Genomic DNA, 23,474 nt, shown 5'->3' on the forward strand with positions numbered 1-23,474 from the left:
ATTATAAAATATTTACTCATTATTCTCCAGGTATGTACCCGTGCCACTACACGGGAGGCAACCAAGAGTGGCGTTTCGACAACGGATTGATCCGTCACCATCGCCTCTGCGTGTCCCTCTCATCAGAAGATCGCGTGACCGCAGTCCTGGCCGCCTGCGATCCCGCAGACGTTGCCCAGATCTGGCGACGACAAGGGCTCTTGATCAGACATGCCAAGCTCGACGCATGTCTCGATACAGAACGGCCGGCCCTATACATCGAACAGTGTGATGAAGAGAAACCAAGCCAGCAGTTCACTTTTTAAGGTGCCTCCTCAATGCCAGAAAGAATGCTTGAGATACAAACTAGCATGAACTTCTCATTCAGGAAAATGCGATGCTTCCAAAAAAAGACAAGTAAACGCTATCGAAGAAATTGATGTTTCTTCTGCATTTGAAATGTCCAGTGTTGTACTTGATATTTAAATGAGATGTTAAAAGAACTATTATTTATTCCCGGTTTCAAAGACCATTCTGATATTTTAACGTCGATCATTTTATGGTATTTTCTTTAGTTTCCATTTATACTATCGTATTCTATGAATAAAAATTTGAAGCCGGGAATAAATTAGAAGAAGTACGAACATTAGTAACAACTAAAATGCCATCTACAGAAGGGATAGGTTTGAAGACAAAGTCCTTTAATGAATTAAGGATAGTGATCTTAAGATTATCAGGGATATAGTCACAAATAAGACTTGTAACACTTCGCTTTACATCACGTATTAGCTTTGGTACTTACTTCGGCAGTACCTTTAGTATTAAGGCACCATATTCTTCCTCTCACAAGTAGAAGGTGCCAAAATAATTTACCATTTGTAAATATTGTTTTAGGGCTCACGTTTTTAACATTCCATTTTGTTGTATATTTTAAAGACAATTTATCTTTTACTTCACTTTTTACGTTGTTTATATTGTAATATTTCTCAATTTTGTTTCATAAACGTCAGCATTTTCGTATTTGTAAATTGTGTATCTGTTTAGGTTTCTCATGTATATTCATTAATATTAATAATGTTATATTCAGTAACTAATTCTTTAGTATAATGTAGTTACCATTACTATAGTTAATTCACTATAAGTGCCGGGAATGTGGAATGTGGATATATTTGTAAATTTAGGGTAATTCAGATCGTTTTGAGTGGTGTTGGAACTTGCACCGTTAGGTAGCAATTAATATCGATCAAGAAGCCTTTAAATGAGTCTCATAATAATTATTGATTTCTTAATTTTCGAGAACAAAAAGTGCTCAATTATTTTCTATCAATATTTCGTTACTTGATACAGTTTTTATGAAATAACTTTGATCTAATAATTTCTTTCAATCAGCCACGAAATTAATGACTGCAATTTATCGTAATTTTAATCATGTATTTATAGGGTCTAAGCAATCTCTTTGTTCTATGTTTCATTAAAAAATCATTGTGTTATCATTTCATTTTGAACATCACAATATTATTTAATAAGAACATTTGGGTATGTTCTCGCCTTACAGTACAAGCTACGATCACAATTGTTAATTTAAATTTTTTATTGTAAGTTTTCTATTTTATGTAAATTGATTTTAAGATGCTCAATCAATCATAAAAATATTTAATAAAAAATCGTTGCTTTTACAGATATTATTTTCCAAAATCATTGAATAGAGATTTGAAAAAATCTTAAAATTTTAATGGCCTAAATATTTTCACCCATAATCTCATCTGTAAAGTAAGTTAATTTTTTAATACTCGTTATATTAAGTTAGATATTTTATTTACATTTGTTATAGTTAATTTCTCGAAGAAGTATTAATTTATTGTAAATACTTACGTACTTTTTGTATTTTTCTATCTGTTCTTTTGATATTGTATAACGATATCGGTGTATGGTCAACCAAAGTATCAAGAATGAGTGAATGCTATGTCGAATGGTTACCAGCTGTTTATAAGACTCATCATCGATAGAACATCAGAAAAACTGCCATGATATTATATAAATGGGCATTGATAAACAATACAGTATCCACTAAAGGACGAAAGCCACTGTATTGCATATTAACGTCCATATAAATATGAGTGACTTCCACTTTAAATATTCCAAATACAGTAATTATAATTACATAATGTGTGCTCAATATTAATCAAAACTGAAAACATAAACGAATTTTGTAGAAAAAAGACAATATCATAGTTACTATAAAATTACAAAAAAAGAACTATAACATCGTCTATGTACACAAATATACATATTTGACGTGTCTACGAACACGTTTATCAATCTCGAATCTTGGTTAGTGTAGTATTTTGACTCGAAACTTGATCAAAAACGTAAATTTCACACTATCATTGGTAGCTATTAAGTTTAAACTGCTTTTCCTCCCGATAATTTCCATCACCTCTACGTGATAGTAACCTTTGCGTGTGTCTATCACCATTGTGTGGAGAAAAAATATTTCCTATGTTTCTCTGAACACTTTTGCTTCAATAAATTGTTCAATATTTTAAAACTACTTTTAAGAAAAGGGCTGCTTTCACTAGCTATATTCAATGTAGACAACTTAGTAAAAAATAATTGCACGTTAACAATAAATCGCGTCTATTACAAAATACGAACATTCCTAAGTAATACTAACATAGTTCAAACACGATTTATGTAAATAAGTAAATATTGATATAGCATACTTTGTACTTATGACAAAAAATATGACTTATAATAACTATAGAATCAAAAATATTCGATTTATATACTACATCAAGTGCACGATAGCACCTAGAGCACAATAAGTAGAAGTTAAATACAAAAGTTCTAAACTTTATTGAAATTATTATTTTTGTTAAGCGGCAAATTGACTGCCCTAGTCAGACTTTGTTGAGACGATTTTTTGTTCACTAACAAACAAATGCGTGATTTTATTTTAGTGAGAAATCCATTTGGTAAATAAAAATACGTTTGAGAACAAAAATGGTTTTATTTTCACTTTTATTGGATCCGAACCCACCTTTAATGCTAAGAAATAATTTATACTAAAGAGTATTACCATATTATTATAAGTATTAGAGTACCGATGAATTAGGATTTAATTATTTTTAATGATATAAATTATTTTCTTGACATTGACCATAATATAACATTTAATGATCATTTATGACACTCCATTCAGACGAAATAAATTTGATAATGGAAACGATAAATTAGAAGACCCAAAATAAATCAAAGGTTTTTCCTTGTACGGAATAATCTTAAAACAGAACTGGATACTGGCACTTGAGTAACCTTTTTTAAATTATTGAATTTCTAAAAACCCGATTCCATGTTCTTTTTGCCTTTAACAAAAACACAAGGTATTTTGATTCCTCCATTCTCGTGGTGGTTGCAGTATCGTGCATAAGAAATAAAAAATATTTATCTCATGAACAACATGAGTTCTGAATATCTCTTTCAATTGAAGAAAACAGTACAATCAGTCTTAAAATATCCTCATCCTTGAATTTACAATAATCTTATGAAAATAACTTCATCGGTAATTAAAATATTGATTATGTACTTACTATAACTATTATATTTAAAATACATAGAGTAAAACCTTAGAAGACCTATCACACTGGTAATTCCTTTACTTACTTTGGTTACCTAGTAACTGAATTTTATTTATTTTCAATATTATTTTCCATTTACACCTTAACCAATAGATTTTTAAGAAATGCATAAGAAGTATTAGTAAGCCCTTCTTTTGGCTTGGCCGTAGTTGGGTAATAGGAACCACTTCAAACCTATATCATGCTATCACAGTGGTTTAAACACATTCTTTGAATGTAACAAGGAGGTCAACTCCTCAAAATATATAACAGCAATACGCTTCAGTGTAGCTTACTGCTATAAAGAATATAAAAAAAATTGACACTATCCTACACTTATGAACTAAAATCTATTTACAGAAGAAAAATTGTCTCATAAAACACTGGTGATAAAGATAATGTACTATGAGTAAGAACTCATCTTGGTCTTGATAAAGTTGCCAATGACTTTGATGGCTCTGAAGGCGTAGTTGGGGGACAGTCGCTGCCGAAGAAGGTAGTAGCCGGTGAGGTTCATTGCGAGGAGAATGAAGACCAATGCACCGAAGTCTACCCAGAAAGACACTCCAGACATACCCATTAGTTTCACGAAGTAACTGGAAATAAAATCATCGATATACATACACTGTATTTTTGTTTCACAGCATTTGAAAGTAAACTAAAAATAAAATTTTGTGTGGTTAGAACGTTACAAATAGAGAAAAACACACATTTAGTTTTTGGAAGTCGATTAAAATGAATGACATGTGTTCGTCAACCACTTATAGTTCTTACTGGTAAACTTGACCCGAATAGTTTTCTACGAAAGGATATAGCAATACATAAGAATTCTACTTACGCAACATTCTTGTATTCACAATAATCCACATGATCTGGACATATAAGATCTTCTCTGGGAGGGCCGTATATCGCAGCAACCAGACCTTCAATCCCGTATCGTAGGAAAGAGCAAGCTCTCGCCAGCCTCCATACTATGGGGAGAGGGTCGTCGCCACTACCGATACCGTACACTGCCAGCAGCATTAATGGCACACTCATCGATGGACCCATGAAGACTGAATTCTGAAAAGAGTAACGCCAAAATATTAAAAACTGTTATTCACAAAACTAGGAAATAATTGACTTCTGAAAGGGGAGAGTGGAATATTGAGGAGGAAACTGGTCTTCTACTCTTCAGTGAAATTACTAGAGGTTAAGTAGATATATCAAGATTTTGATGAAAAAAATGCGCAGGACGAATATATTTGTAATCTCAAATATGCAAATATATTCAAATGTACGTATTAACCAATGTCCGAAGTAAATTGGTAAACACCAAAAACCTCGTTTTGAGTACGATGACAAAAGATCAATTAACATAATTTACGAACAAACTAATGTAATTTGTTGCAACAAAACTGAGCAAGAGATACTTACGACAACACTTAGCATGGACGATATCACAGTTCCCATGGATTCCGATATCAAAGCTATGAGTATACATGTTACACTAAACATAATTATTCTATCTAGTTCCATGGGCTGGGAGGTTATGGGGTAAGTGATGACCAGGTAGATGAGGCTGAAGAAGATAGTCGCGGGAGTCCGAGAGACCACCAGTGCTGCGTAATACGGCTTCAAACCGTACCAGCGATTGAAATACTCCCTTTTGACAAGCTGGACTTCGGTTGGAACTGGAATAAGACCATGAGTTTTTAAAACATTGATGGTAGTATACTCTGTGAACCGGTATTCTAAATAATTTATAACAAAATAAATACAGTTTGATAACAAGCTTCCGTTTCAAAGAAAAGGTCAGATAGTTTTATTACTTTATTAAGTTAATATGAAAACATCGTTATGCAAATGAAGCTCATAAACATAGTACCACATTAATCGTGCTAATCTTTAAATACTATGCTCTCGCAAAAAATACAACTGCAGTATTTTTTGAAATCCTATTTATACCCGACGGCCAAGATGGGTTGCTTACACTTAACTTTTACTGTTATTTTCACATTCTATCACCTAAATAGATATCGCATTGTTATAATATTGTAACTTGATGGAAGTGATACTAATGGAAGGAGAAAAATTAAACTTGGCCAGTAAGTTAAGGAGGAAAGAGTAAAGACAGCCAACTTCGACAAAAAAGTAATCAGAGTAAAGAAATACTTACAGGCAAGTAAAACAGGCATCATAGGAATATAAAGCATGGCAATAGTGCAGGCATAGCAGAAACCAAAGTTAAATATGGTCTTGGACGCGTCGTAACCCATCCTATTGAATAGACTGGCAACTATAAATCCTATGAACAAATGCAATCCGACTCGCAGCCAGAGGTAACTCTGAAAAAGAAAACATTACTTTAATAATATCATTAATCTAGTTGATTTTGGTAATCTTTGTACGGTGTCGGTTAGTGATGCTTTTTTCCGTTAGTTGCGTGAAAAATGGCTGTGACTTAGCATGCATTAAATCTTAACTTAACCCAGTTTTGATCCAACTTTAGGTAAGAGAGTTAATAAAATACTAATTTTCAACCCGCCATTTCACTAGCGTTCTGAGGCAATATATTTTGGGCTAGTTTCTATAACCTTTCCTCAGTTCCAAGCTAGCCTTCTCTCAATTTTTTTAAGAGATCGACTTAGCCGTTCTTGATTCATAACTATATATATGAGCAAATTACCTTATTCCTAACAGTCTGCAACAGCATCCTCTTGAGTAGTATTACGAACTGTTGACACGCACTACACCCATGCTTATAATTATGCTTCTCCACTCCACCAGCGTTCAGTTGTTCTATCTCCATTTCTTCAATAGGTTCTCCTGCTTGAACATCCTCTATGGCATAGGTTCTCCATCGCTGGTTTTTACCATTTTCAACTGCTGATACCATTCGGTCTACGTGAGATCCGTATTCCCCACTTGATACTTCGATAACTGAAAGAGTTTTTTGTTACTTAGTAAGTATGTACTTGCGTAGAATTGTTTTGGGAGTTTCATAAGAACTGCTACGTGATTTTATAGTCAAGTTGAGTATGGAATGCGTGACTCAAGATTAGGGTAACGAGTCCTTTAAGGCCTACACACAGTGCCAACCAAAAAAAACGATTTTGTGCCGCTTGTATTGCCGGCGGCATAGCCGCTCGGCATGAAACCGGCGGCATTGTCGCTGGCATGTGTGTAGTAGCCTTTACGTCCTATTTCCGTAAGCAGATAATAAACAAAGTCTATTGCAAACTTAGACACAGATAACTTAGTATTAAAGTACCAGTAATTATATACCAGGTACCTTTGTATAACAGAATCATCAAACCATGACCTTTGTCAACATACGTCATGAAAGTTCCTCTAATTGAAACAATTTTTTTCTATTCCGTGACCACTATGACTTATCATACTACAATTAAGCGTTTATAAATGTTCCTGCTTATTTATTTCTGTCATAATTAGTTTTATTGTTACCTAATGTTGCTTTATTATTATTCTAGACTTTAATGGGTGCGCTATTAGTTTGTATGTTACGTAAACAAATAGTGTTAATAGGTATAATCATCAACACAGCGGACAAGTTCGTTTTCGTATCATGCAGTTTTATTCAGAATTTGATATGCGTTTTATTTAAAGTTTTCCTACACGAAAGAAATAAATTATATTCAAGTGATTGTATGGACATCTGAAAATTTCTTAACCCCCATGCAAAAAACTCACTTATTGACCACTGGCTACCCAACAAAGATACTCACTAAAATCAGCCGGATTATAAGTCTTAGGGCAAGGCAGCTGCAACTCATTGAGGAACGGGACCACTCCTGCCGCCGTCCCCTGGTAGGCACACCTGCCTCCAGCCACCACATACACGTGGTCGAACTCAGCGAAGAGTCGGGCTGATGGCGTGTGGAGAGAGCAGACTACGGTCCGACCCCCTCGGGCAACCCGCTTGAGGAGGGATACGCATGTTGATGATGCTACGTCGTCGAGGCCACTGGAACAATATTGAAGAATAGATGAATGAAGGTGAGAGTGTTTATTATCAAGAGCCCGTAGGGGCTAGATCTTCAATTTTTCAAGAATTTATATGAGCAATGTGCATTCACAGTGGTTATATGCCACTATGAAGATTGATTGTTGGATTGAAAAAAAACAAACGTCCAAATTGAGAACCTCCTTGGGAAGTCTTTTGAAAATTAACTAAAACGAATCCTTTACATTAACATTGTACAACCTTGACCATGGCAGGTAGTGGTACCCACGATTTGGCAATAATATTATTTGATACGAATATAGAATTGATTTATTAAGGCGTAATTTTCCGAACGACGTTATTTTTCCGAACGGATTTTACCTACACAAACTGATAAGGTTGTGTTAATTTTAAGTGTGTTTAGAACAAGATTTATGTAGGTAAATAAAGGTATTTGTACCCAAATTTTATGCCGACTATAGGTAACGAAATTAACTAATCCCTTTAAATAAATTAAATCAACAGACGCTTTTAAAAAACAAAAACACGAAACAGAAAGCAGAGTTCTGTTTCATAATCTACATAAGTAGCGGAACCATTTCACCGGCTTTCCAAGTCATCGTGTCTAGAACATTACGTTTCGTTTTACGTAAACTGACTTACGTAGTAGGCTCATCTAGGAATATGACTGGTGGATTGTTCAACAGCTCCAAAGCTATTGATATTCGTTTCCTTTCGCCGCCTGATAATCTTTCCGTTGCTGTGTTTCTGGCTTTTTGTAGTCTAAGTAGCTGGATGATTTCTTCTACCTGCCAAAGAAGATGAATTAAAATTACACAATGAAATAATATTTAATTATGTTGATTTATACATATATGGTTGTATCAATTGCTTGATGAAAATCACAATTAACTCATGTGGTCATGTATAGTGCACACACGACAAGGTCCGTATACAGGACCAAATGCCTCTCTTGTAATATATAATGTTGAAGTTACTGTAGGAATTGAATACTGCTTTAGAATTTAATAAGTGTAATTATCCTTCAATAAGTCGTATAAGTATTTCTGACGTAATAAGTCGATCACAATGTGCAGAAATGTCAACCATTGGTTCTTTTCTTCAACACAGCATTAATACTTCTAAATATTACTCACAATAACAGCCTTCTTCTCCCTCGACATATCGATCCCCAGCTTCAGATCGGCCGCTATCAGCATGGCCTCCTCCACCGTGATGTACGGCTGCAGCAGGTCTTCCTGCATGATGTAGCGCGACAACTTCCTGAACTGGTGCAGGTCTCGTTGCTCGCCATTGGTTGATATCACTCCTGAGGCGCCTGTTACCCTGGAAATAACATGTCATATTAGAGCTACAAGTTATGGGGAGTTTTTAGTAAAATAGAATGATTGAATCTTGAGACTATGTTTTGTTTTGTTTCATATTTTTAATCTACAGATTATGCAAGGTTTATCGTAGCCTGAGAAGGTTTTGATTCTAGAGCAAACTCTTAAGGAAATATGTCTCACTTAAGATTTCTGGTTACAGAAAGTTTTTGATGAAACTGATTTATTGAATCTTTGAGTAGGTTTTGACTTTAGTGCTAACTATGTTTCATTGCTTCAGTTGATGGTATCTTAAACATAATCTCTTTGACATCTGAAATGATTGTCTGCAATCCACATTTCATTAGAATCGTTGGCATTGTTTTATACTGATCTTGGGTATTGTAAAGATTTATGTCATAACTTCATAAGCTATGTTTTACTAACCATGCAAGGTTAAGAATATAAAAAGATGAACTAATCATATTTTATAGCCGCCGTAATGTATGTTCAGCATTTAATAGAATTTTGATTACTATACTATCAAAGACTAATTCGCCCAGTATCTTATTCTAAGCCCAGATTTAATTATTTTGATTTTAGCTAAACGCTAATCAAACTAAAAGCGATCAATAAACCGGGCCTATTACAGAAAAAAAAAGATCAATCTGTAGTCTAATTTCAAAAATGTGTGCAAAATATTTTGTGATTGATCAAAATGGTCATTACACCACAACTAAGCTAGTTTTGGAGGCCGACTGTCAATTTATTTTTTCTTTCAAGATTTCGAAGTAGCAATCCGGATATAAATTCAGATTTATATTTTGTTAGTAAATTAATTTAGCTGTCTTATTTTATTCGATGTCAGGCTAAAGTTCATATGCGGGATTGTTCGAAAGAGTTACCGTGGCCCCTGGTAAATAATGGACTTTAAAAGGAATATGGTGTGCTTCAGTCAGTAAGAGTCACTCTCTCACGCGGTCAGTAGCGGCCCATAGCGATGTTGGTGAGCATGGGTCCAAATGTGTGCACAAGTAAAGACACTCCGCCGTTTCTTAGGCTTTTCCCTAAAGTTCCCAATTCAACTTGTAACAGTTACTTAAAATATTAATAATAGTTGACTTTAAATATGATGACGATATACTGTAAAATAAGTATCTCACCAAGTCACGCGACTGAAGTATGCTTTACAAATACACTAGCAATTAACCTAAGCCTCGACCATAGGTCTAGTATTTACTATTTATGTGACAGCTAATAGGTTCTTCCTTACTTTACGGCTAAAAACTTAAAAAAATGGGTAAGAGCATTTCGTTTGTTTAGTGTGAAAACGCAGCCCTGGAGCGTGATTTTGACAAACTATATTTTAGGATGTACGAAAGAAGGCTTAAATGAAATAAATGATATGATTTGATTTATATTTGTAAAAAAATTGTCGCTATTTAACCGAAAATTCATTGAAATTTTATGAATGAAGATAAAAATAGTTAAAAAAACTTAGTTATTATGACAATACACGTGTTTGCATTTTAATTATTGTCAGACATAATTATATTAGCATAAAAATAATCGTATTAAAATTCATTTTATTACAGTAGGCAGAATTTTTAAATTACATCATAAAAATATTTATGCGTCTGTTAAGCAGACAGTGGATATTACATAAGGCGTTAAAAAATTTTCAGTCATCATGTTTATTTGCTGAAACCACGGATAAAAGAAAGATGACAGAGATGCCATAAGGCAGGTCATTTGCCTTCTAGTAGGTCATGTAACGTACGGTAGGCGTGATCAGTTAACAGAAGTAACGAGGTGTTCGGGTTCCTTGTTAAATCAAAACCCATTGTCAAAGATTGGTCTTGTTTGATTCGTGATTTTATTTTGAAAATAATGGGCGGGTTCCATAGTAGGCTATTGTTCCATAGAATCTCCGCTAGTAATTTTGGTCTCCATGGCTGAAAACTAACGCCTTTTTGTTTTTTTAATGTGGGAAATCACCTACTGACTTCTTCGGCTTTGGGTTTTCCAGGTTATTTTGGTAATCTTGTGTATTAAGGCCACGGTAACAATTGCGAAAAAACCATCCGCAGGACACGCAAGTCCTAACTTTTTCATCACTTAGGTATATGGTCTATATTTTGAAAATATATTAAGGGAACATACCTGTATCCAGCTAAAATATTGAGAAGTGTGCTCTTGCCAGCTCCCGAGGGTCCCAAGATAGCAGTCAGCTGGCCTGAACGAAAATCACCGTTTATGCTGCGCAGGATTATCTTTGAACCTGAAAATAAATTATTAAACATTTTTACATTGCAAAAATGACGTTTGTTTGTTATATTTAATGGAAAGAGAATCTTACAGCGCTTTTCTACTAGCGGCTTTTACGCTCGGTTATTTCCATGTGACAACGATGAAGATAAAGATGACGCGTATACGCTCGTTTTTGCTTGGTGACACTATCTTTTAAATTACGGTAAAGATATTTACACTTTTACACTATTGGCACTTGAGAAAAGAAAACAACATAAGTATCTACATACAATTATCAATACACATACCTATAATTACAAAAAATAAATACAACAAAATAATTACAAAAAATAAATACTAGGTAATTCTGAAAAGACATAAAAAATACTATGATTTCCTTATACTTCATAATTAAATAAGTATCAACCTTGCCTTTTATTACAAGCCATGTTAATTAACAACTTGTAACACATCTATTATAGTATTATCTAATAACATTAATTAATATGCTGTAAAAAAACTAACAAGATGTTCATATCAAAACTGCAAGTTTGTGAAACTAGAGGTAGGTTCCAATTGTTTATTTAACACTTGTAAAAAAATCTACATAAGTACATATGTCTATGGTACCCAGAGTGAATATGTACGTAAGCATTTATAAGCAAAAATTAATCAGACGACCGCTCACGTGTGCGTTTTTTATTACTTATTTCCTTAAATTTTTCACGCGTTAGGTTAGGTTATTTATAGCGTTCTGTAATTATTTTTTTTTGTTGTATTTTTAATAATTCCCCGTAGACTTGAACATAATTAAGACGGCTAGCATTCTTTTTTTTCAATTAGGTATTGCAAATAGTTTGGATTAAGATTAATTGTCCTAATTATATAGCATAGTATAAAATAGATGACAATTTAAAATCTAAATTTTTGTAAAATATTTTACAAATTATTCCATTAACGAATTTTGTAACTCAAAAAGACTTACGTGCGTTTATAAGTGTTTGGAAAAAAAAACAAACAAGTCTTGTGCCTACTATGATAGTCCATTGTTACCAAAGTGCTTCTATCAAATTACCCGACAACCGCAATGTATAGTTAGCTAAGATTACCGCCTTACGCACTTGCGAAAGAGAAGGTTTGCTATTGTTTGAGAAACGGTCAAGTTAGAGCCGTGTTTACAAATTTGAGTTCTGTAAAAAATATTTTGCTAAAATAATTTTTGTAGGTTAATTCAACGTAAATACACGTTAGCTAGTTTAACAAACTAAATATATATGCTCATTAAATTAGTCAAATACATCTGATAAGATCACTCTATGTCAACAAAACAAAAACTTTTGAAAGACATTTTACATTGTTCAAAAAAATATATAAATTGATAGATTACCAAATACCAATTTAATAATACCAAATTATTTCAGTTACTAAGCGTTACATTCAGAGACTGAAGATTATGATTGGTATGCAAATAAGTCATTTCATAAATATATAGTATCGGACTGACCGTGAATGACATGATGATATGTAATTTATAAAACAGAACAGCCTTCATTCGTGTTACTAGGCCATCTAGCCTTAATGGCAGAAGTCTAGGCACAGATCATAGTCTAATTATGACTATAAGTTATGAAGAACATTTGTGAGTTAATTATTCCTTATAAGTTATTAGTATCTGACGAAACTGATTGGTATTATATTCCTGTAGAAAGGAATCAGTAATTAAAATTTGCAAAAAATTACACATTTAGGGGCCAACTATGCCCCTTAAGATACTGAAAAATATTAAAAACGCAAGTCCCAACCCTTTGGGTACGGAACCCTTAAAATTTACCATTCCTTTTAAAGTTCAAAAGTCCCATATTTTTTAAAAGTGACTAATGTATGGCGATTTACATTACTTAACTTAAAAATATATATTTCCTGTGGAACCCCAAAAGTAATTTGAATGACGAGAACGGTGCAACGCCAGAAATAATTAATAACAATCATTTCTGCAATATCTCGGGGTAATAACTGCCATGGATTTCGCAAGTGACTGCCAACAATGACTCAGCATTTTCAGTAAGATTTGGATCTAGAACAGTTTGTTTTATGCAGGCCCGCCGTAAGCGGGCGTGCAGCGCGTGCACAGCACGCGGGCGGCACGTCCTAGGGGGCGGCAAATCTAGCCAGTTATCACGTAATATTTAAAAAATACAATATCTTTTTACTAATGATTTGATTTCAATATTTCCGAACACAGCAATAGCGCTAAGAATATTACTTACACTGCCGGTTTCAGTTAGGTAGGTACATCTGTTGAAAGGACATTTTCAAAATTAAAGATTCTTAACCAGTGGCGTAGCGTGCGGCAAATGCTACTTAGGGGGCGGCAAAATTAAACCAATAAAATTTCAGAAAAAGCCGCCCTAGCTTTGGTCGTCTCCTATCAATTTTGACTGTTTCACCCTTTGCATCCCCAAAAAAATTCGCGCTCGCTGCGCTCGCGGCTCCATGTCAGATATCGCATTTTATCTTTGTTTAATTGTTGAGGCATTCAATTCCGAAAAAACATTTTTCGCGAACGTCCCTTATAGCTTTTTATGATATGTTTACTTCATGAAAACTCTAAGGAAAAAATCGCGCTCGCTTCGCTCGCGGCTTTTGCACTTCACTTCTGTGCATATCTTACTTTTTGACTTTGCTTTGTTAATTTACAGTGGTTTTTATTTTTTTTGTGTCCTTAGACTAAAAAATTTTCGCACTCGCTCCGCTCGCGCTTCCTTACATATGGAATGTGTCTTGTAAGTTGACTTTTCAACGGGAAACCCACCAATTAACATATTTTACTGAACATGAACATTGTTATAGATATTTAAGTGCGTTAGTTTAAGTTAATCACAATCTTTCAATACATAGGGGCCACTTGGGTAATGATCGATTGCACTGCATTGATGCCCTAAGCAATTGCTTAGTTTGCTTATGGGCTAACCCAGGACTGCTTAGGTTACCTACTCTGAACATTTCAAGTAAATAAAAAGTTATGTGTAATGTATGTTATGTATTGCAATAGTTATTTAGCCAAAAGTAGGTGGGTTTTCTGCAATCAGAGCGGTGCATGTACATATTTTTTTCTGTTGGACTGTAAGATTGATATGGATGGGCGGAGGGTCCGGACCCCTGGATCCGCCCTCTTATATATTTTTTGACAATACGTAGGGCGGCATAATCAGTTTTGCACGCGGGCGAACAAACAGCTAGCGGCGGGCCTGGTTTTATGTACCTTGTAAAGTTATTTAAGATTGTTTTTTCTTAAACATTCCCAAATTTAACCGTTTTGTATTTAATAGGAATAAAATATCCAGATAGAATTATCATCATTATCTTGAAATTACATTTATTATCTTCTATATTTTGTCTTAGGGTTAACTATTTTCTCCATAATCCGAATACTTGAATTATTTTACATATTTAGGTATTATAATGTATGTAAGTTTCTTCTCAATAGTCAGATTAGACTGAAGCGTCTTTTATAGTCAGTGGCTAATAAGATTCAAATACCAAAAAACAATCACATACAATATCTTCTGTAAATAAATGATAATAAATGGTAATACACACCTAGAGAGATGAAAAAAATATTCACGTGTCTACATGGGTACATGAAACGTGCCTAAACAAAAAAAAATACGAAACTGCGTATTTTTTCCTGTAATTTAACAAGTCAACAACCGACTTTGATACTTATGTTCCGACAAAAAAAAATATGGTTGTAAAACTTGTATATTTTTTATTTTGGTTTAAAGGTATGACAGCCAGTTAAAGCAAAAAATATGTAATTAATAATTAGACATGAACTCTTGATATGATTACAAATTTCTCTCAATAATCACATTAATATTTTAAAGGTGACATTTTATATGCGTGTGTGCGTGTATATTTTGGTTTAAACGGAAAAAACTGTAGCTGAATTTATAAATATGGCTTAATAATTCATTTACAATCAACATTTTCTTTACCGTCCCATGTAGAAGATTAAAAATCTAACTACCACAGACAAGATCATGCTGCATAAAACCTATCTATGACATAAATTCAAGACTCACGACAGTCATGGCGGCTGTATCCTTGGGCCCCATTTTATAGTGCATACCGACAATCTCTCTAACCAAGCCTTGAATTTTGAGATTTCGTAAGCTCCAAGATTTAAAAATGAAATGTTGATATTATTATTGTATGCACTTGGTTTGTTTCATTGTACTAATGCCTAGAGGTAGGTACATTTATTAAGCTTTCATATCTGAAGGAACTATATCCCACACTCAAATAAAAATGGTCTTATACCTGATAACTCTTCTAACTCACCGCCTAACTATGAATATTAAACCAGTTATTAAATCCACTTGAAATCTAATACCTATATCTTAGAACTAACATTTAATAAAAAAAAAAATATCTAGCGACATAGACTTATCTACAAATCTAGCCTAAACCGCAAAAAAATAACAAAATATCCACCTGTCAAGCAATACGTGTGCTTGCATTAATGAACAAAACAATAGACAACGTGGGGTCAGCACAGGTCATAAGCCGACAATTGCACATGTTATACACATACAAAGTAGTCAATAAATGTTTGTTTATAGCTTGATTTACTGTTTAATTAATTTACTTGTGAATTTATTGGTTTGGTTTTATTAAATGGGTCAAATAGGATATTCCATAAGTCTTTTGTTTAGACTCACGATTGAATAGAGTTCCCCGTCAATTTGTACGCGTCGTGCAATATTTGTATAAGTAGGTATATTTAAAGTTGTATAAGTAATAATAAGTATACCGAAAAATAATTTGCTTAAAAACAACTACTAGATAAATAAACTTTTTTGCTACTAGATAACTATAGGCGACGTTGATGATAATGTCCTCTTAGCCGATTATTATCGGCCACGGCGGCTGTCCTCATGTAAGAACTAAGAAGATTATATTATTATAGTGCACAAGCATTTGCGCAGACACAGGTGCACTCACTATTCCTGCACTCTCATAACCCAATGGGACTGCAATCCGACACGACCGGAGAGAGATCCGGCGCAGGACCGACATTTACGTGCTCTCCGATGCACGGAGACTAAGTATGTACTAAGATTCTTTGCTACATTTACAGTAGGTAAATAAAATTGATACCTTATAAAACCTTTTGTATTTGGAAAATCATCGTCTCATAGAGATGAGGCAACAAGGCATAAACTAGAAGGTGCCAAGCCCTTCACTCACTTTCACCCAAACCCTTGTCGACGTGCATAGAATGACAAACAGATATACAGTTAATAAATTCTGTGTGCATCACACATTTCCATACAACTATGTAAGTAGATACCAGTGGGAATACGAGTGACGCAAATATGTCAGAATACATTGAAAATTAGAAACAAAATATTCATACGCCTTGTTAACAAATGTTTTAAAGTAATTTAATTAGTCAAGAAAAATCGTTTTTTTTTCAGTAACAAGCAAGAAATGTTCATAATAAATGACTAAATAAAAGTTATTTTTGTATACCTCTACGCTATTCTAGGAAGACTGCATGTTATGACTAAACACTAATCAAAGTTTCTGTTTGTTTATCACACATCATGCGGATGAATATCAATATATTTACACAGCCATCTGACGTAAATAACTAACATCTCAAATATTTAATAATGTCAAAAGGCTAAGTTAACATTTTGTGCAAAAAAAAATGCATTATCATGCAGCGTTGCAAGTGGGTAGATGAAGACGGATTAAGTATGTATATTGGTGCTTAACATTTAAATTTTATAACTCTTTGTATAACTTTAACTAATTAAATAGGTAATCATTCAAAATTTAATGTTTAAGTTTGTCGAAGTAATCAAATTCCCATCTCATCTTTTAAAATCATCATTATCATAATCCTTCTGCCCTTATCCCAATTCTATTTGGGGTCGGCGCAGCATGTTTTCTAATTCCATACTAGAAGAGTATCTGCCGCCATTTCACAAGTAACATTCTTTCTTAGCATATCTACTTTCACACAATCCATCCATCGTTTCTTTGGTCTTCCTCTAACACTATATCCGTCCACGTTCATACTCATCAGCTTCCTCACAACATGACTTTTTAATTATTAGGTATTAGCAATTCCTTAAATTCTTAAAAAAAATGCAATCTCTATAAACAAAACAAAAGCGTAATCAGGTCAAAACAAAATCCTTGAATTACCTTAAACTGAATTTATGTCTTCATATCTTAGTGTTATCACAGATAAAAATAATCGTCAACAAAATGAAATATTATTTACAAGTGGGTCAAGAAAACCATCATGCAATGCAAAATTCTACGTAAACTTTTGTTCAGGTACAACATAAAACTATTGTTAGCACTAATGCCTTGAATATGTATGAGAAAACACACAATTGCATCCTAACTGCATATTTTGCAAGGTATAGCTTTTGCAAACAAAATGCAGTAACATAGGTATAAGTCTCCAAACGACGTCTTTCAAAATGCATGTTGACATCGATGCTTTATCTAAGTAAAATACATAAAATAGTTCAGACATGCAATGTGCTGCTTAAGTTGTGGTGAAATAGATAGGCCATAATTTGCACTAAGTGGAAGAGCTGTATTATTATTAGTGCACTTTTCTCAGGTGCAATTTTTCATCATCCTCAATCAGATAATATATTGTGCCTGAAATAATTTGATTAAGTGATTAACATTCTCATCGCAGATTTGCACTATTATGAATATCTTGTAATGACTGGCAGAGGGGACCATATCGAAAGTAATCGTGACGGATGAGAGATCACAAGATCGATTTTAGAAATTGGACACAAGTTCTTCAGGATTTTCATCTACATGCACCAACAACCTCAAACAATTTTCCTGAATGGTACAAGATTTTGGAAAACATAATAACATAAAATTTGTTATCCATAAAATCTTTTAAACCGATATTGAACTTCTAACTTGTTGTAAGAAAATCTCTGAAAATTTAATTAATTCTTGACCATTAATCACATAAACCACTTAATGTTGAAAACTTGCTCGCCTTCTGACCTATTTTTTATAAATAACTACATAATACCTACTATGACGTCAGAGCATTTTAAGATATCATAAATTAAAATAACTTGTTTCTAAGTAAAGCTCGGTCAAAGGTTTTTAATAGTCAACACTAAGTTCCGGAAAACAACTTGAGTGATGTTAAGGACAATATTCAAACTTTTTTTAGATTTTTATGACGTACGGCAGGGTACGACAACAGTTCATTGCTTTACTAAGATATAAAAAACGGACTTTGCAGTATACATACATTCTTAGGAATTGTACACCTGCAGAAATATTTTTATAATCATTCTCATATTTTTATTTGTTTTCCTCGTAATAATTGATATTACAATACTTTTACTGGCCCCACATAGTATAATTTTCAATTAAAATACCTGGTTACAAAACTATTTTATTGAGCTTTGAGCTCCTTTATGAAAACTCCCATGATTACTTGGTCCTACTTGGCTTTGGCCCTAGAAGGATATTCAGAACCCGAGAAAAAACAATTGTCTGTTTTCGCTATAAACTTAAAGGATTGCTTATTTTCCACCTCTTTATCAGAAGAAGAAAAAAGACTGTCAAAAGTTTCATAGATGTAATAATCCGCCGTACATTAAAAAAAAATACTTAAGCAATATCATTCATAGATATACACTACCTCCCATCACTAGCTTAACATCGTAAAACATAACTACTCATAACACAATTTTCCGGTTACCCACATCCCAATAAATACCACAACATTACCAACAGATTGCAACAAAACTCACAACCTCGTTGGACCAACCTTTGGAGATACCAGTGGAGTTCTATCAGGTTTCTCACCGTCTCACGTGCAACGGTGCATACCGTCCGCTCTCATTTGGGTTACAGGACAGTCACGTGCAAGGAGTCAGTGATGCGAAACTATCGATAAACGTGTTTACTCGAGTTGTGTAAGGAACCGGATTTTGAGGTAAGGTTTGTAATAGAAGCGATGTTAATGTTTGTAATTAAATTATTAACAGTGGCTTGGTCAATTGATTTCGGTGATTACCTAGTTAGTAGAAGAAGTTTTCTAGGTCTCAATAGTCCACCAAAAGTGATGACCAAGCTGAAGTACTGTAGTCCTTAAAAAAAACTTTTGGGTCTATCAAAACCTCAATATCCCACCTAGTAGGATACTAACTACATGCTATTACTGGGCCACCCTACCATTTGACTTGCATACAAAATGCATTACCGTGACTACTTAACAGCTTTTACAAGATGAAAGTGGAAACTCGATGTCATCTCCACAATTTCCCTAACATCGATACTTTAGACTTCCCGCGCTTCACTGTTCGCGAAACACGTGCAGCTTTCTAAAGATTGACCAATGTTCTCTAGCTGCAGTAATTATATACGCCGCCGGTGCAACGCTTGCGTATCTCTGTTTATATAGCCCGTTGCATTCACGTGCAGCGGTCTTTATGATTTCAATTTGTAGTACATTTACTGTTAGTTACTATCGTTTTTTTGTTGTGTTTTTAGGCATGGCAACATTTATACTTAACTTGAGTAGGTGGTACTTAAAGGATATTGATTGTGACTTTCAACATAAATACATGTTGAAAAATAAAGTACTGTTGAAAGTAATGATTCAATTGATTTAGTAATTGTTGTAATTATAATAACATTGATTTGATTTTTACCTGCATCTCATTCTAAAACTGATTAATAAAAAGTGCTATCAAAATTGTATTATACTTAGTTAAGTGACTACTCACGGAGTATACTTAGATATTATTAAAAACATTTGAGTATTTACTTATCTGAACTTATATGCAAATGTATAAGTAATTATTATATTCTTGGTGCAAAAAATTGCTTTTATACTCAGCAATTTTTTTGCCAGTTGACAAAATTGTGTACGATAAATTAAAAAAATCTTAATGTTAATCTTTTCTTAGAATATAATGGTTGTATATTCGTACTTTAGCGAACTTGTTTTTGCACTTTTTTGTCATCTAATCTTTTATGTGAAATCTTAATGGGCTTACTATATTTTTTGTTTATATGCCAAAGTTCCTTAAGAGAAGGTAACTGGTTCAATGAAATAAATAGGTTACTATGTTTTTTTTAAATGATACACGTGAATAAAATTGTTATATAACCAGTATTAATTATATTATGGGTGTTCTTAATATAACTTAATGAATATTTATGTATAAAACCTATAATAGACAAGGTTAGATACATTTTATTATTTGTTTGTTTTGTTAATTTAAATTAATTCGTTCAATTCATTTGTAGAACTTAGTTACATCGAAGAGCTGATCTTATCTGTAACTATGATTGCCTGGACAATATAAAAATACGTAAACACCTATTTTCGCAGACAAAATAAAACATTTTATTAAAACAACTTACAAAAAAACAAGTGCAAATGTTGGAAACAAACTAGACCATATAAAGATTAATATCAGAGTTTAAAACGATGAGATTATATCTGTAAGACAATTTAGCATTTACCAGATAAAAATTCTACGACAACGTTCAATCAAGCATGAAAACTGTTGAAGTGGAATTAATGTATGTCTAGCATTCATCTGTTTAAACCTGCTACAATATTTGATTGAAGCACTCTAAATATAGAAAAAAAAACTACTTTAAAATGTAACTGTAAATATAGAAAAAATACAAAAAACTACTTCAACAGTTTTAACACGAATTATAAATCTACACTCACATTTTTTATACCTAGTGTATCTTTCTAGTCTAGACTTTTTTCAGTAGCACATGCAACGTTTGAGGTCATTGTCCTGCAACCGCATCTATTGATATAACCGTTACGATGCAACGCTCCTGCATACGTCATAACTGCATAACGCACTTGTATGCATCTGCATACAGTGAGGATGTTTTATTCCGGTACTTTTATCGATTATGTTGTTATAAAAAAATCGTATAGCACAGTACTATTTTTGAAATATTTTTCAGCTTTTAACGTTGCATTCAATTTTAAAGGTTTTTATGTCATGTGTCACCTAAAAAGATTTTGTACAAAAACATCTAAAATTGACTTCTTGAGCCAACCAAAAACAAAAACTTTGACACCTACCTTTAATCAACAGTTTTTTTTATAAATGATAAAAGGGTCGTGGAATTTTTAAACCTTACAATAACAAAAAGGTTACCTATATAGGTTTAAAAGGAGTTCAAAAACCCGGAGATTTGTTTATCACTAAAACCTAAAATGTTAATCATCGATAAAAATAATTAACAAAACAAATAGGACCCAGAAATATCGCTTCCGAAATCGTTTTATACCTGCTTAAGATAATAAACTTCGTTAATATATTTATTTTCCAAAGTAACGAAGCACAAAAAAGTCAGATAAAAATAAGTGTATTGTAAAATAAGTGGCTTGGGTTAATTAAGCCACTGCTTAGTGAAATTATAATTTTGTGAAATAAATATCTATATAACACTAAAGGCCACCGTAAATAGCTCTCTAACTTGCTAAAACTGTAGTGATACAGCACAATAACGGAAACACGCCGACCTCATTCCTGTTTCGATAACTCGGTCACATCTGCTCACTTATCTCTCTAAAAACCTATTTTTGTTTATTTTAGATGTAACATAGGTATCTTTCGTGTAATTAATTATTTTAAATTGTTTTATATTGCACAAGCTTTCACAAGCAGTTTATTCACGTTCCGTAGGGACTTCTTCGCATACCGGGATAAAATAATTGCTTATAATCTTCCTCGATACATAAGCTATCTAATATTGAATTAATCTTTTTTTTTCCATTTTCCAGTAGTTGCCCTGTCCAAAACATACAAAGCTCATTTTAGTTAAATGGGACGCTGACCTTGATCTACTTGGGACACATTGTGCAAACTAATAAATTAAAATAATTGCCTGAAATCTTTCTCGATAAAAAAGCTTTCTTATATTGAATTAATTAATGTTTCATATTTTTCCACTAGTCCCAGTAGTTGCTCAGTCCAAAACATATAAACCTCATCTCAATTAAATGGGACGCTGACCTTAATCTACTTGGGACACATTGTGCAAAATAATATCATGTTTGGATTAAAATCTAGACTTGTATAACATTTTCCTGTTCACAAAAAATGCATATACCTTAGTAGGAAATTAGTTATTTTATTTTAATATTATATAATATGCACTTTTATGCTTGTGGGGCTGATTACAAGAACCTTTGAGTTTTTTTTTTTAGTCAGGAAAAGGCCCTTGCAACTGTTGATAAGATAAACTATTTATAGGTAAAACCTGCTATATGTAAAATCAGTAAAAAATAACATATCGATAAATACATAATATATCGATATTTGAAATTCAAATAAGTATCGTACTTGGCTTCATAAAGTCAAGTTCATCACTCAACTGAATAAGTTTGAATGCAACTCAAATTTCCTGTTATTTAAAAAAGAACAAATGATTGTACATACGCTGTGATGAATCATTATGAAATAGAGATAATTGTATGAAATATGAACCGACAATACATAATTATGTTATTACGCAGATAAATTGGTCAAGTTGATTCATAGATCGTGTTTGGTTTGGAAATTGTTCCAGAAGTAGTTATTTTATAAACAAAACATTCCATAACTCAGTGGTATATTGTGTGTGATAGTCAATTGTTTTCATATCAGCTTCGTAAGACGCGTGAATATTCAAGGGACTCATTTCTCCTATTAACGTAGGTAACTCGTACTCACTACTTTCAACTCAAGCCAACAATCTTTTTGAGCAATCAGCGATGGACAGTACTTTGGACAAAATAATAGTGTCTTCGCAGTCCGTAAAACGACATCATACATCATAGCTTTTCAAAGTCAAAGTCAAATATATTTCATATAGACTTTACCGGTGCTTACGAAACATTTTGGTTTCTATTATTAATTAACACGCTTATATTAGCTTCACTTGTAATGTATGTAGATAGATTAGTTTTTAAACTATTAAATTAATTTTGCTTCTAAAAATAAATTAAAATAGTATATCTTACTTTTCCCATTCTGCACGGTATAGCTAAGATCTTGAAAGCTGAGGTTGACTGGTGGCCGCTGAGGAAGATGGGAGAGGTGAGCGCGCCCGAGGGCCCGCGAGTTCACCTCGACTGTCGTAGACATTGTTATTCACGCTGGCATTCCCAGAATATATCTGTAAAGAAAGAAATTAAGAATAAAAATACGTATTTGAAAAAAGAACAGCTGTTAAGTAAAGGGAAGGTTGTATGGTTACTCCATTTTTGCTGTGGGTGCTTGAAGGAGTGTCAAAACCTAACCACCTAACTACTAG

The 23,474-nt window shown here is 33.2% G+C and overlaps 2 protein-coding genes across 2 annotated transcripts in view; one reads left to right on the forward strand and one right to left on the reverse strand.

Moving 5' to 3' along the window:
• LOC110384346 (polypeptide N-acetylgalactosaminyltransferase 2) overlaps positions 1 to 2,935 on the forward strand; it is a 110,011-nt gene extending 107,076 nt beyond the window's left edge. Inside the window, exon 10 of the mRNA XM_021345587.3 lies at positions 31 to 2,935. Coding sequence (XP_021201262.2) covers positions 31 to 305 — 275 coding nt within the window. The 3' untranslated portion in view covers positions 306 to 2,935. The remainder of the gene's footprint in view (positions 1 to 30) is intronic.
• Positions 2,936 to 2,969: 34 nt separating this feature from the next.
• The window catches only part of LOC110384347 (ATP-binding cassette sub-family G member 1), a 40,597-nt gene continuing 20,092 nt past the window's right edge, over positions 2,970 to 23,474 (reverse strand). The window contains exons 2-11 of the mRNA XM_021345588.3: positions 23,182 to 23,336; positions 11,031 to 11,148; positions 8,700 to 8,889; positions 8,206 to 8,351; positions 7,325 to 7,563; positions 6,265 to 6,518; positions 5,755 to 5,923; positions 5,013 to 5,269; positions 4,435 to 4,658; positions 2,970 to 4,192 (exon numbers count right to left, since the gene is read on the reverse strand). Of these exons, the coding sequence (XP_021201263.3) occupies positions 4,000 to 4,192; positions 4,435 to 4,658; positions 5,013 to 5,269; positions 5,755 to 5,923; positions 6,265 to 6,518; positions 7,325 to 7,563; positions 8,206 to 8,351; positions 8,700 to 8,889; positions 11,031 to 11,148; positions 23,182 to 23,305 (1,914 nt within the window). The 5' untranslated portion in view covers positions 23,306 to 23,336 and the 3' untranslated portion in view covers positions 2,970 to 3,999. The remainder of the gene's footprint in view (positions 4,193 to 4,434; positions 4,659 to 5,012; positions 5,270 to 5,754; positions 5,924 to 6,264; positions 6,519 to 7,324; positions 7,564 to 8,205; positions 8,352 to 8,699; positions 8,890 to 11,030; positions 11,149 to 23,181; positions 23,337 to 23,474) is intronic.

The sequence above is a fragment of the Helicoverpa armigera genome, chromosome 13 (assembly GCF_030705265.1).
Source record: "Helicoverpa armigera isolate CAAS_96S chromosome 13, ASM3070526v1, whole genome shotgun sequence".
In the NCBI taxonomy this organism is placed as follows: domain Eukaryota; kingdom Metazoa; phylum Arthropoda; class Insecta; order Lepidoptera; family Noctuidae; genus Helicoverpa; species Helicoverpa armigera.